The 16,139-nt window shown below is 38.2% G+C and overlaps 1 protein-coding gene across 1 annotated transcript in view; it reads right to left on the bottom strand.

Annotated features, from left to right (window-relative positions):
* fat4 (FAT atypical cadherin 4) overlaps positions 1-16,139 on the bottom strand; it is a 163,906-nt gene that overhangs the window by 39,789 nt on the left and 107,978 nt on the right. The window contains exons 5-7 of the mRNA XM_062983642.1: positions 11,024-11,946; positions 9,666-9,840; positions 3,525-3,705 (exon numbers count right to left, since the gene is read on the bottom strand). Of these exons, the coding sequence (XP_062839712.1) occupies positions 3,525-3,705; positions 9,666-9,840; positions 11,024-11,946 (1,279 nt within the window). The remainder of the gene's footprint in view (positions 1-3,524; positions 3,706-9,665; positions 9,841-11,023; positions 11,947-16,139) is intronic.

Raw genomic sequence — 16,139 nt, 5'->3', positions numbered from 1 at the left:
AAAAAGCAGATTGATGAGGGCCGAATTGCTTCCTACTACATCATACTTTAAACCTCCATGCAGCATAAAATTCAATGAATTCATTGAGACAGGTCTCATGAATAATATTTCATATAATATGTACAATAATATCGTGAGATTTTGTTCACCAAGAGCAATACTTTGGGACTGAACATGAGGAAGATTTTTTTTACTGGGCTTTAGATGTTCTAGTTGTTTCTACCCACACTAAGCCAACTGGAACGAAATCTTCTTAATTACCCTAGAGAAATAATTGTATACACAGGGTCAATTTCACACACAGTTGACAAGAAGTTAATCACATCCCCCAGAACTGAATTTATTCTAATTCTAATGTAACAGCCCTATTTCACTCCTATTGAGCATTCTTTTAAACATGGCTAAGTCAAATAGCAACTTTAAAACTTTTTCTTTTGGAAATATTAGAAATGGTATTTGAAAAGGTTATTGGAGCAACAATTACAACTGAAATAAGCCTTTTTGGAATTTTCATTTTTATTACTGATTGTTTGGAATTATATATGATGTGGGTAAACATTGGCTGAAAGACTCCTTTCATAGGCCTATTGACTCTCACAAAAATGTGTGTGTGTGTGCCTGATTTTTGTTTTGCTCATTTTAGGGTAAGCAGAACTTTAGTGGCCCTTTCAATCAGTTTGGGGTTTGGCACTCACCTTACTTAATTTTATGAGGCTTTTTGTTTAATGTTTGAAAAAATAGCCTCATGCCCACTTCTGGCAGTGCAAAACTAACTTGGCAGGACTTTTAGGAATGCCCAAGGGACTACTTAGGTCATATTCTTCCTCCAAGGCATTCCAGGAAGTGCTGCTGGTCTGTGTAGCTAGAGATGTGTTCTGCTAAAAGCAGGTGTTAGGCTTTTCAAAAACAAAGTTGAAAGCAACAAAAATCCCTCAGACACCTCATAAAGTTAAGAAAAGCAACAATAAAAAACAATAGCAAAAAAGTAATCCAAATGAACACCAAATGTAGCTATGCTGGTCTGGAGGTGGGTTTGGGATCCATGGTTGGACAACTGTAAAAAAAAAAAAAAGGTTTGCAGGCTTTCATGTTCTTCAGAACTCACCATCAGGCTATATAGTATTAATAGAAAAAAAATATGGGGTAAGCAAGAAATTTGAACACAAAAAGGGCCAACCTGAGACAAATGTTGAAATGAAGAGAACTCATTTCTAACCAAGTTAAGACTACAAGGTATACTTACTTGGTATTCAGTTTATTTATTTATTTACAGTATTTATATTCCGCCTTTCTCACCCCAAAGGGGACTCAGGGCGGATCACATTATACACACATAGGGCAAACATTCAATGCCCATAAACACATCAAACAGAGACCGAGACAGACAGACGCAGAGGCAATTTAACCTTCTCTTGAGGGGATGTTCGATTCTGGCTACAGAGGGAGCAGCATCATCCACTCTGACTGCACTTCCTCATTCCAGGTCGTAAATTAGTTAAACTTGCCTCCCCACTTTTTTTATAAGTGGTACCTTATTTCCTACTTGATAGATGCAACTATCTTTCGGGTTGCTAGGTCAGCAACGAGCAGGGGCTATTTTTAATTTTTAATTGACGGCTGCTCACCCCGCCATGGGCTGGCCTCGAATTCATGACCACATGGTCAGAGTGATTTATTGCAGCTGCTCAACAGCCTGCGCCACAGCCCGGCCCCCAAGTTTTATTGAATTCTGGGCAAAACATGCATAGAATTGTACTTTTCCTAAGCCAACATGCATAGAATTGTACTCTTCCTAAGTCAAATACTAATTGATTTCAAAGAGTGCATGCTAACATATTTTTATCACTGTACACAGTTCTTAAACTGTATCACTACAGATGGACATTAGTAGCTCCAGAATAAAATTTCATACTCAACAGCCTGTATTTTTAGATTCAGGAGGCAGGAACAGTCTTTTTATTTCTTTTTTTTTTTGTAATCCATGGAATTGAATATAAACGCCAACTCTATAATGCTATTTTTCCATGCTTATGATTATTTCCAGAAGCATTTCTCTAGGAATTAGAACATGTAATTAATAGCTTCATTATGCAATATTTTAAGGAATGTTAACTTGGATGATTTTCATGCAAGCGCCAAGATGCCAGAAGTGCCAAATTATCATGAAAATAATAGTGTTATGCTATTATGGGCATTATAGTCCTTCTGTATTTCAATAATTGGAAATGAAGATTCTTTTATTCAGCTTGGTAAAATGTTTTAACCTGCAAAAAAGAAAAATGAAACAAGTATTGTTGCTTCATTTATACTTTTCAGTAAACTAATCTTTATGATCTCCAGACCTGGATGGAAAAGAGCTTATTCTGGGTTTCTATAGTATCAGATAGTGATGAATAACAAACATTAATCTTCCCTGCATTGCATTAGCAAAACTTCACTCCTGTGAGAAAAAAAATCAAACTGATACTGCTACTTGGACTATTTTTTTTCTTATAGTGAAATTGTAATAGTTTAGCAGACTATGGGGATCATAAGAATGTTCTTATGATCCTCAATTAAAAAGTAGTTTCCCGGGCAATGTGACTTCCTAGAAAGGAAAGTGAAGCACTGTGTGATTATTTGACTGCCAGGGCTCCAACCACTGACGTTGGCTCAACAGAAGGTAGGCTCCAGTGATGAAGACAAATCCCCCTATGCTCCACTGGACTCAGAAAGCACCATGTAAGACTCAAAATTGATGGTGTGTTTTGACAGTGGGGTAGGTTTCTGAAGCAATGGTAGCAGGATGGATGGGGCTGATTCCACATCCAACTCAGAGCTTTTCTGCTGATTGCTTTTATCAGCTCTGATCTGGATATAGAAGGAAAGGCAAGAGGCAGCAGCCACATGGCATGTAGGTGGTATATTATCATTGCTAACAGTCTACCCAAACACTCATACTCCAGTTTCATAGAAACTCAGTCCTTTTGCTTCTCTCCTTCATTGATCTTCCTAGCTTGGTCCAAGAATGGAAAGCAGGCACAGCACCAGTCATCCCATGTCTATGTAGGATCCCAGTGAAAAGGAAGAGTGAGATGGATTGGGTTAACAGAAGAGATAATTTTTTGGAAACTGCCATACACTGTGTAACTCACCCTTTGGAATCAAATGCTTCCACATGTGAGTGCATATATGCCTGCTTTTTGTTTATCACATTTTTATAAATTCCAACCTTTGAATACTCCTTGAAGAGTAACTAGGACGATTGCTCTAGTAACAGGAAGAAGACTGCTTAAAATATTGATTCGTGCTTGCAAAAAAGGAATAAATGAAGTTACATCCCTACAGGACTTTTATGCCCTATTTTTCAAAAGTAGTTTAACAAGTGACACATGGAGCAGTTCAATTTAAACTACAGCTTAGCAATATTGTTCAGTGTAACAGTGAATCTTCAGGCTATGTTAAATCAATTCAAGGACTATAAAAATAGGATCCTAAAGGAATACATCAAAAAACATCAAAAACTTCACAAGCATAGATGATACCTGATGATAGCATTCACTGATGCATCAGCATCCGAGGAGTTTACAAGCAACACGTCTGTCCCTGTAGGCGCATCCTCTGGAATGGTTTTCAAATACATATTAAAGGCAAATTTGGGGATGTTGTCATTGACATCATCTACTTTGACAGCAATAGTACCAGTACCAGTAAGGGTAGGACTTCCTGAGGAAAAAAGAGATTTGAAATGCTAGAGGTTACTACAAGTTACAATACTAACACTGAATCTGCCACTTTTCATTTATTATCTCACGCTAGAACATGTCACAGTTCACAGGGCTAGAAAATAAAATCCATGCAAAGAATAAGGTCACTATCTGTTTTGTACAGGAGGTCATAAGAAGTAGGCAGTCAAAAGAAGTTTTGACCCTTGTATTATTTAGTACTATCTTTGCTGCTGGCAAAGAGAAACTTTGAACAATGTGCCATTGTTGAGTTACAGAGATCTGGATTAAATTGAACATTGGGACGGGCCTCCTATGAGTGTCACCTAAAATAAATGTGGCTAAAACCAGAGTGCGGAAAAGTTGCATGCCAATGTGTGTAACAAAATCTTACCAGTCAGGAATTGTTAGAGAAAAACCGAGTAAGAATGTGCTGATTTGAGGTAGAGAAGCAGCAAGAGCGGTGGGGAGGAATGCTAGCTCTTCTGCTAAGAGTAACTTCTGTACAAGACATTCTTTCTCCACAGAATTGCAAGGTACTATTTAAAAAGGGAATAATCACACCTAGAATTTCACAGCAGACTGGAGCAGGGAGTTTTACTACAGTCTTGTAATATTTGGGTTTATTGACAAATACAGTGGTTGAGCAGAGGTGGAGGCAGGCAGTGTAATGCTCCTATAAGAAATAATCCACTGCATTACTTCAGAATATCCAGAGAAGCAGCCCAGTGCTATCAAAAACTGCTTTTTGGGATCCAAACCTTCACATATAGAAGGTTTGCACATACTCTGCATTGTTCACCAGTCATCGGGCTCAGGTAAGTAAACCCCACAATACTCTTTCACTCGCTGAACAAAGAGATCTGCGGATCCCCATGCTTTTGGTGATCAGTTACTGGAAACAAATGCGGGCACAATTTGCATGGGCTTAATTTTCACATGGAAGAGTAACTGAAATTGCGGATAACTTCTGAAAAGAGGTGAGTGGGTTAACTGTAAGAAATATATATGATCTTGGACCACATTATGCACCATGCATTGTACAACAGTATCTAATTACAGTATTCATATGTATTATACAATTTTGGTATTCCATATGTCAGTTCTGCAGTGTTGGTGCAATATATCGCCACATGTGGGTATTTGGACTATGCTGAGGGGATGCTGGATTGACGTCAGAGTTGCCTAACCTTACCTGAGAGCACAACTAGAAGCTTTGTTTTGAGTACACTCATAAATATGAAACAAATATTATTATAGTTATGATAAATAATGATTTGCCAATAGTACCCTGGCTATTTCTGAAGCTGTATTTTTCCTGCATCAGATACAGAAAAAAAATCTTTTTACAAGATGAGTTGAGCTGACTTTATTGTTATTTGTATTGTTGATTTATTTCTTACTCTGATTGACATAATTATTTTTATGTTGCTTTTTATTACAGATTGATCCCTTATCTGGAATTCCAAAAGCCATGTGAGCAGCTGACATTGTCATATTTTGCTTTCTGATGGTTTAATGTTTACAAACTTTGTGTCATTCACTAAATTATTTAAAATATATATTGTATAAAATTACCATCAGACTATGTGTATATGAAGCTTAAATGAACCATGTTTATACTTGGGTTCCCTCTCCAAGATAACTCGCTATGTATGTAGGTTTTCCAAAATCCAATAACAAAAAAAAATCATAAAAATATAAAAAGCCAAAGTACATTTGATTTCAAATATTTAGGACAAGGGGAAATTACTGTTGATATATGCGATTTTACAGTGTTTCATAGACACATATAATTTGATTCTGGATTATAGCTAAAAATTTCAAGTGAAGTCAATGTGTGTTTTGAAGTGATAATAAACATATGTAAAGGGTACTGAGAGGGTCAAGAATAGAATTTAATTCACTTCACAAAGAAGAGTAAGACAATTCTATCAGCAAGTTTTTGATTTGCTATGGTTCTATACAGTATTTTCTGTGGTATACACATATCATGTGCAACACAATATACTCTTGTTAAATATAGGCTTTCAAAAATGTTGGTTTTCCATCTCAAATTAAAATTTAAGAACCCTTTAAAATGTTTTTTTTAATTGCTTACTCTTTTGAAAAGTCGCTGCTGTTAAAAACACACACACTAGGAAATGTGTTTTTTCAATAAACCAGAGACTTAAGTCTGGCTTGCCCCTTAATGACTCCAGCATAACCCACACTAAGCTGCCTTCCCTTTGTTATTGAATTATACTTTAAAAACACCCTGTTCAACTCCCAAAGATTAACCTACAGGATAAGTATTCCCTGCCATATGTTCATGTTTTACCGCTCTTATCCCAGTAATTAAGATTTCTGTATTCTTGGAGCTGAAGAATTAACTAGCTGACTTTCAGTTTCTAAATGGCAACATTCTATTTAATCAGCAGTCTGAGACCAATGTTTCTGCAAAATACTAAGATACTGTGAAAGCTGGGAAATTTCTTCACGAATGTTTTATTTTGCTTCATGTTCTTGGCTAGCATCTGCAATTACAGCAACTATCTTAATTAATGGCCTTCATGGCACATTATAACACATAGGCTAATAGAAAAAGAAGCAACTAGAACTAATATACTTTTTAGCGCAGTACCAAAGATTGAAATCAATGTGTTGATGCTAATTATGTTAGTTGTTTCATTTTAAAAAGAGCAGACACATTGAAATCTGTTTCACTTAGGTAAATGGTGATGAACAAATTCAATTATTTTCAGTGGTTTATTATTTTAGAATTTTGGACTTGGGTGGCACTGGTAAATTGTCAATCCCCTGCTGCATTTTGCCTCATCATAAATGAACATAATCATCATCATCATCATTGCTCAGGGAAGGAGTGAAGTAGAAAGAGAAATAATATTTACAATTCTTTGTTTTCTGGCCAACATGGTCTGAATTAATAACACAGTGGTGAAAATTATTCACAGTATTCACATATCAAAACGTTTTCAGGACATTATTTTGCATAGAAATACACATGGTTCTTTTGTACAAAAGCTGGGAAACAACACATGCCCATCTCAAATTGTGTTTTTAAATAACATCCTTTTTTTGCAGAAAATCCACAATTTTCATAGAACAAATCTACATGTATTTCTGTGTAGAATTATTTTCTGAAACACCTTTGGTTAAGAAATACTAAGTTAGCACAGTGCAGAAATATTGTTTTGTCTCACATGGGAAAAAACTGAAAATTATTTGCTTTTGATTCAAGGATGAAATAACAGAATATTTGCTGCTGAACCAATAGCTAGATGAATGAGAATTTTAAAAAATGAAGCTCTAGTCTGTCAAAAGAGACAGAATTCTATGGTCCATTAATTGGGTGAGCAATTTGGACCTCCTTCTCTATGCAAGAAGTGCATTGTTTGGGTATACCCACTGACACTGCAGGTCCAGTTTTAGCCTTCCTGGAAAGACAAAACACAAGCACAATAATTCATGCTCTGGTAATGTCCTGATTAAATTATTGAAATTCTGTGTAGGGTTTCCCTTGAAGATTATACAGATGTGCATGCACTGAATGCCTTTCATTTCAGCACCAAGTGAGAACTATTATATTTAAGCCATATATTGATATATGTGTGCAAATAGCATGGATACAAATAATATTTGTAACTTTTGTCAGGTAAAATAAGAAAAGTTGTTTGTATCTGTTATTTTCACAAAAAGGCTACAATTGTCAAATAACAATAGGCTTCAAGTTTCAACCCCAGGATTAAATCCCACTGAATTCAGTGGGATTTACTCTTTGGATGACAAGGTATGGGGTCATGCTCTTAACAATGCTAGACAAAAACAAAAACAATGCTATGGTACAGGATAAAATACTCCACAGGAAAGGTCTGAGGTTACACAGAACTCTTTAAAAGGCAATAAAGTTAGTTGCAGACCGCAGCTTGGAATGCACATGAGGGAAAATAAGAATTGCTTTTTTTGAAATATGTAATTTGCCAAACCACTTAAGGGAATAGCATAAACTATGAGGAAAGAAGTCTAACAAATCAAGATTGTGAAGCTGCATGGTTCTAGTTTATTTTAAGCCTCTCCAAAAGTATGCCACTGAAGCTGCCTGGCTTCAGATGTAACCCTTTAGCATGCATTGAACAAATAATTAAACAAGACAAGTTTTAGTAGTAAAACACAGTAAACATAAATGCCAAGCAAGAAGTTCAAATAAGTAGCAACATTCTTCTTATTAATATTTATTTCCTCTGACTAGTAGCTTCATTTAGAGCAGGCCAATGATGAAGAGATTTTAAAAGTTAGAGGCAGAGAATTTTGGCTCAAACAATACTTGAGTTAGACATTCTACTTTAGAAATGGGGAGAGGGGAGAGACAGAAAGAGGAAACTAAAATATACTCAAACAGTAAGTCAAAGAAGCTAGTAGCAGGCTCATAGCCAGAAAAAAATCTGAGAGGGGTTGACACTCCCCCCCCCCCCCCAATATAACTTTTGAGGCCAGTGTCTCCTGATCTGGCACAAGATCTCAACAAGGCCCTGAAATGTCCATCACTTTACAAAGGTTCTTCACAACAAGTCCTCAATCATTGCACCTCTTTAAGTCAGTTCTTTTTGGCCACAAAGGACAATAATTTTTACAACTGGCAGAAGTTTATTTCTGTTTTCTTCTTATTTTCTTTATCATGATAATGGGTTACATCAAGATGTTTTCCACTGCGAATTAGCAAGAAGTTTTCAGCCAAGCACAAGTTGTTCTGATGGTACTTTTTGGTGTCTATTGAAGACTTCTATTGCATTTTCCCATCGCACAAGTGGTTTAGCCACCAATGTACCAAGTTTCTGATGAACACCTTTACCCCCAACTTCTCCTCCAAACACCATACCATGCTTCCAGAGTGCACTTTATACATGAAATGAGTAGGCCAACCAGGGAAATCTGGTGAACCATCTTAGATTCCGCTTCTTATCCACAGTCAATGGAGTCTGTGGATGTTGCACTAATTGAGCTTTCACTTGGTCATCAGAAACAGTCTTGTTCATATAAAGTCCAAGGTCTAACAATGGCACAGCTTCTTTTCTTTATTTGGCAAGGCTTGGATTAGATGAACCAGTGGGAGACATCTCCGTTTCTACCTGCAATCCGGGTCAACCTCCCCCCCCCACGCCACATGTCTTAGACTTTGCCTGCCAGTTGCAGGTAGGTCAACTTGGTGACTTCCACTATATCAGCTATTGCTGCTATTGCACTATAAATTGTTAGAAAGGTAAGTAATGACAGTATGAATAATCAAAATTTGATTGAGATACTGCTTGCAGTTCTAGAGGGACTCTAATATTTGCTTCTCATAGACCTGGCAGGGGGGTTTGGTTAACCAGTTAAAATTCATGAGTAAACCAGGTTTTTTTTTTACCGGAAATTTTTGGGGGTGGTTTGAACCCCTAAATTACCCCCTTGGCTAGTAGGTATCCAGATGTGCTACTCCTCAATCAGGCAATTAATAAAAGAAAGGAATAGAATCCAACATCCCTCTAGAAATATTTCAAAGTTATGATAAAAGCTGCTGCTTTCCAAGATAGCATGCTGCCATTTTGTGCATCTTTGACTTTTAACATAAGAAAAACCCCTTCCTCTTTTTTAAAGGAAAGCTCCTCTTTTACTAGTTTTTTAAATATGAAAAGGGAGGACTGCTCAAAACAATAATTTATGAACCAGAAAAACCATTAAATTGTTTCCTCCTAAATCTGCTTTGCTTTTCTAGTCCTTCTTCATGAATAAACTAGTTTAAACACAAGTATAGAGTTTAGAAATGGACACAAGTATAGACTTTGACTTCCGAATCCTTCCCACATCAAGGAACTATGATGACAGATGTTAACAAATGAACAGAACTTGACCATGTTCATAGATTATGCTTACTTGAAATAAATCTAGGACTAACAATCTGGATAAATGGTTGATTTTACTAACCTGAATCTGTTGCTGTGATGAGCATAACATATTGTTCTTTTTTCTCTCGATCCAAGCTCTTTACAAGGTGGATATCTCCACTGGGCGAGAGTGTAAAGGCTCCATCTTCATTTCCACCAACAAGAAGATAGGTCAGTTTGCTATTTAGGCCTTGATCATCATCCCGTGCTACAACCTACAGAAGCAATGAAGTATAGCAGAACTGTAAATGCATAAATGTTACTTTCTCTAATGTCCATACAATTATCTTTCATCTATGTAAAGTGCTTGGTAGAGCAAATAATAAATACCATAGATCTAAGCTGATTAAAACAATAAAAACATCAAGTAGGTCTTAAACACACTGTTTAAAAATGCATTTTTTTCTTTCTGTCAACTACTAAATCCTATGCAAATGCTTCCTTAATTTGGGAAATAAAGGCTAGATGTACACTCACATGAAAAGACGAAATAGAACTTTAATAAATGCAACAATATCTGACTATACAGCAGAAAGGATCTGAGTGAAAAGTAAAGATCAAAATGAAAAGAATGTCATAAGAAAGAGGGAACAGGTTTGTTTTCTGCTTCCCTGGAGACTAGGACTTGGAACAGCGGGTTCAAATTACAGGAAAGGAGATGCCACATGAACATTTGGAAGAACTTCTTGACTCTAAGAGCTGTCCAGCAATGGAACTCTCTCCCTCATAGGGTGGTGGAAATCCCTTCTATGGAGGCTTTTAAACACATGAAGGATAGCCATCTGTTGGGGGTACTTTGTTTGTGCTTTTCCTGTATGGCAGGGGGTTGGACTAGATGGCCCATGTGGTCTCTTCCAATTCTATGATTTTTCTGATTCTATGAAACTCTTTCCAGTCTATGTATAAGGCAAGTTGGAGGGCATAAAAATGTCAGTAATTTTTTCTTTCTTAGTGAGAAACTGGGGAACCAAACTAACCATAGTAAAATTTTAAGCTCTATACAAGGACCAAACACCAGAATGTCTTTCACCAGCAGCAGTCATAACAAAATAATTTTTGGTGATTTTTAAAAAAATCTAGCATTAAAATATTGTGTAATATTTTGCACAAAATCCATTTCTGAATAAAATATGAACTTGTAAATAAATTAGACTGTTTATAAGTAAACCTTTATAAAATTTTCAGCAAAAAGTATTAAAAATAATTCAAAATAAACAAAAAATCTTATTTAGCAAGAGGAAAACCTTAACAATGTTTCTTTCTCATATACAAGAAAGAAATAAGAATACTATAAAGGCATGCAAGTAAAAATAATTCATACAATTAAAACATCATTCAACATGTGTAATTTGCAATATAACACTGCTTACTCTTTAGTGTAGTCTCAAAACTACTAACCTGAAGAATGAGCTTGGGTAATTTTTCCAAATTTTCTGGGACATTGACAGAATATGGAGACAATTCAAATGTAGGTATATAGTCATTAACATCTATCAGAATAATGCTGACTGTAGTGGTATCAATTCGTGGGCTACTTCCCCGATCAGCTGACTGAACTGTTAAAGAATATGAAGGTTTCTTCTCTCGATCCAAAGATTTACCTACAGTTATTACACCTGTGACAGAGTCAATCCGAAACTCATTATTTATATTTCCACTGATGATGGCATAGCGAACTTGCCCATTGGAACCCTCATCTCCATCCGTTGAAGACACCTGAACCACATCTGTCCCTGTGAGAATATTTTCTGCAATCTCAATTTTATATAATTTTTGAGCAAAGACAGGGTTATTGTCATTGATATCAAGGACTACCACAACAACATTAGTAGATGAAGAAAGAGATGGTTGACCTTTATCTGTAGCAATTATAGTCAAAGTGTAATTAGAAACTGTTTCTCTGTCAAGTTCTCCAGTGAGCCTTACTTCTCCATCAATGGTACAAATACTGAACTTCTTCCCAGAAGGATTTAATAGACTATATTCAATGTAACTGTTTGGACCACTGTCTGGGTCAGTAGCTTGAGCTTTGAATACAATAGTGTCAACAGGTGTATTTTCTGGAATGTAAGTCAACTTTGGAGAGATAAAACTTGGAGGGTTGTCATTCACATCAAGCAGAATAATAGAGACTTGTGTTGTACTTGTGAATCGTGAGGTTGGAAGAGAAGCCATATCATGAACTTGAACAATGAGGCTGTAGAAAGATTGGCTTTCACGGTCCAGTGGTTTCCTGATGCTTAGAATCCCATTTTTGTCGATATTAAATTGGCTCAAGCTATCTCCAGAAGTAATACTGTAGGACAATTGTGAGTTATAACCTGGAAAAGAAACAAAAATGAGAGTTGATTATTTGATCCTTTTGAATATACAACACATAGTCATCTTAAAAAAGCAAAAGGACCCCGTTTAAACATTATTACCTGTGTGGGGAACATGTGGAGGATGAATTGCTCTTTTATCCATATATACAACTCCCCTCCCCAACATCAGCATATTCATATTGATGAAATAGAATTTTATTTGTATACAGATGTAAAATGGCTATCACAAGGACATTTTTTTCAGACACAGAAATAAGTAAGAATGATCTTTTTTCTCTTGTTTCTTATTATTTCCAGGATGAACATAATTACATAGAGAAACTGTATTTCTTATTTCAGTTGTTCTCAGGTTTTAATTTTCCAGATGTTTGCACCTTAATTGTCAGAAATCATTAGTCTGGCCAATAAGGATTCCTGGAGTTAAAATCCAGGATAGTCAGAAGACAATGTTAATAACTACTGAACTACTGTAGTTGGTTTTTCAGTTCCAGTTTGTGCTAAAGAAGCCTTTGGAAAAGACTAGGAGCACTGTCCAGTGTGAAATACTCAAAATTATTATGACAGCTTATAATTAGACAATGCTATGGAAGAAATGCAGTTGTGATAAAGAAAGACTGTGCTAAGGAAAACTAAAAATAATTAAACCTATTCAGGGCAGCCATGTTGGCAATGCATGCAGCAAAATATAATGAACTCCACAATATGTTTATTGGCCAATCATATGTTTATTGGCCAACCAAAATGCACAAAATGCATGATGTATTTTATAGAATTAAAGATGTTCGGCAGAAGTCAGACTAACATACTACTTGGATTCTAATTGGGTTGCAGCTTTCAACAAATTCTATTTTTCATTCTAAGTTTATTTGTATTCTCACAGGAAGATAGTTTTATAAAAAAATAGTGACTTGCAAAACCATACTGTTTTGTCTTTAATTATTTCTTAGTAGTGTTGTTGCCATTAATTGCATGGGTAGTAGCAACCTCCCACTTCCCGTGCCTGCCCAAAGAAACAGCTGAACTTGAGATGCTGGGATAACCAAGGCCACAACTTGTTTATGTGTTACAATGCCACAGGGTTGGCAGCCCTGTGTGGGTCCTGGATCAGAAATTGGATAGACCAATGCCAAGGGGGTGCAGTGCAGGTACCCATCCAGTTCCACCCTGGGACACCTGCACCTTCGCACCCTAAATGACAACAAGCCCCCCATTGAATGATAGGGGGGTACATAAATTGAATCCAGGGTCCATGTCACACATCGCAAGGGCCCCCCATGAAAAGAAGTGTACACTGGGCTGGCCCACTGGGCACCCCTGCTTTTAAGTAGGGCCCGGTAAAAGATGGCGCTGGGGTGGACCCTGCCTCCTGACTGGCTGGCTGGCTGGTAGCACGCTAAACTGAGCGGTGCACAGAGGCTCCAGGGAAAAGGGAGCCCTTACTAAGATGGTGGGGAGTGCCATCTTCTGCAAACTACCTGCCCGGTAAGTTGGGCAAGGGATTTGTTGTTATCTACTTCATAACAGCATGAGATGTCTGAGCATGAGCATTCAATGTGATAAATACTTTTACAATTTAAAAAGTACAGTTAAAACATTTAGGCACAGAAATAATGGGTTTCTTGGGGGAAGAAATATTAATGATCCAGAGAATCCACAGCATGGCAAAGCTCTACCATCAGTAAAAACCTTGCTGGAACAAGCAAAATCTAGACCACATTTCATTAGTGTGTATTCATTATATGTATTTGAAATAAAGAAAATATCTTCTTTTTTTTTGCAGCACTTCTAAAAACCAACAGATTTTCATTTCCAAGAAAAAATGAATACAGTAGTTTTGCAATATGATATGGTGGCTTGCTTTATGGCACCTGAGACCATGAGAAACATATCTGATTTTTTTGGCAACATGGTCAAAGAAGCAGCCCACAAATGTTATGATTGAGCCTCATGGCTCTGTTACTGACAGACGTGGGCGTAAGACTCCTCGGGAGTCAGATACTCTCGAGGAGCGAGAGAGAAAAAGATTGCGAGACATATTTGCAGCACCATCTGACGAAGAATCTTTCGAAGGGTTTACGGAGAGAATGGAGGAGGGGCTGGTTAGCTCAGAGGAGGATGAGATGGATTGGACTCGGGTAAGGGAGGAATTGGGTGCCACTGGCCATGATGGGACAGAAGATGAATGGGGACCTTCAGGATTAGACCCATGGCTTAGCTGGAGGGATGGGACGGGATCCACAGCTGGAGATGCTGTTGGGCGTAGTCAGAGGTGTTCCAGCTCTGACGAGGAAAGTGATGAGGAAACGCCCGGGTTAAGGAGGACAGCTGACAGTGATGAAGATTTGTAACTGGCATAAAATGGGGCTTGGGAGCAATTGCAAATTGCGTCGGGCAAGGTAATCTGGGCAAACGCTTGGGATCCGTGTGTGTGTGGGACGCTTCCCTGAAGACTTGTGTGCTTTCCTGTGCTGAGACGTAAGTTGATTGGAATCCAAGGTCAGACGGCGGGAGGGATTGTGTGGGCATTTGTTTGTGCAAACCTGTGCTTACTCTTATTAGCTTGACCTTCCGTCGTCTTTCTGACGGACGCCATCTCCTGCTTTGAGAACCCGGACTGAACTGACCACGGCTTGTCTTCCCCCCTTCTTGGACTTGGAAAAACTACAAACGTCTGCTTCTGGCTTTGATCTACGGAACGGAACTGGTCTACTCTACTTCTGCAATCCTTGGCTGAATTGCTCGTGTTGGAGATCCTGTCTACTGTGTGTGTGTGGGAGCGACGCAAGTTACTCTAAGCACAGTGCTGGCAGCAGAGAGGAATCTGCTGCCAATTAGTTGCATTCTTTGTATCTTTTGTTCCTTGGCTTTTGTTCTGTTAATACCTAGGCTGAAGCAAGCAGTTTGTTTTTACCCGGATTAAACTCCGGTTTAATCCGGTTTATCTTTTGAACATTTACTTTTGTCCCTTTTTGCTACTAAAGGCAAAAACTGCCTGGCCCTTGTGTTTTTACGGGCATTTTTGAGTTCTGTAATCTAATAAACTCTGTTACTTTGAATCTTGTGGCGTTCTGTCTTTGACAGATTGCCCGACGCCATAAAAAGTTTATTGCAGCAATAAACCCGTCAGGAAGACGATGGATGAGTTAAGAGCCAAAGTAGACCAATTGCAAACGGCCTTTACCGTAAGCCAAACAGCTTTTGCTGTGAAAGGACATGTTTTGACTCCTGAACGCTTTGACGGAACCAGGTGCAAGTTGCCAACCTTTTTGGCACAAGTGGAGCTTTATTTTTCACAGCTCAGTGTTCATGCTTTTCCTACTGACACTAGTAAGGTGGCTTTTATTTTGAGTTTGTTGACCGGTCCCGCAGGACAATGGGCCACTAATTTAATTTTGGGAAATGACCCAGTCAAGGACAATTTGAATAATTTCAAAAAGTTGTTAACTGATACTTTTGGGGATCCTCTCCGCACGGAGAACGCTGGGTGGGCTCTGTATCGGTTGAAACAGGGAAAGGGGACTGTTTTGGATTACTTAAATAAGTTTAACCTGTATCGCCACCAGCTGGATTGGGGGGAAAATGCATTCATGCTTTTATTTACTGCCGGGTTAAGTGATATGCTCCAGGATGAATTAGCACGCTTGGAGCCGGCTGAAAGCTGGGACGCCTTAGTAGCTAAGGTGCTGCGTTTAGACGCAAGGTTCGAGGCTCGTAAACACTCAAAAGCAATGTGTGCGCCACCCATGCATGTAACCAGGGCACCTGTGGTGATGGGGGAAGAGCCCATGGAGCTTGGGGTCTTTAAAAAACTGTCTACAGAGGAAAAGAGCCGTAGGAGGCAGCTGGGCTTGTGTTTGTACTGTGGGAATGCTGGGCATTTTGCCAAAAATTGTAATGTGAAACCTTCCCAGCTTTCGGGAAAAGGCCAGCCCTAGTGCGACGTGAGTCCAACGCACTAGGGCTCCTCAAGCAGTCAACTGAGGGGAGGAAGCATGTTTTCGTACCCATTACATTATCTGTTGGGGGAAGGGAACTTGTTTCTACTCTGGCACTGCTGGACTCAGGAGCTACGGTCTCCTATATAGATATTGAGTTTGCTAAGAAGCATGGCATTCCTAGAGTGCGCAAGGCATGCGACGTGTGGGTGGAGGGAGCAGATGGGAGACTGCTGGAGACTGGGGTGGTTAACC

The sequence above is a fragment of the Anolis carolinensis genome, chromosome 5, assembly GCF_035594765.1.
Source record: "Anolis carolinensis isolate JA03-04 chromosome 5, rAnoCar3.1.pri, whole genome shotgun sequence".
Lineage (NCBI taxonomy): Eukaryota > Metazoa > Chordata > Lepidosauria > Squamata > Dactyloidae > Anolis > Anolis carolinensis.
Note: the sequence above shows the minus strand (reverse complement) of the source record. Positions and strands in the feature narration are given on the sequence as shown.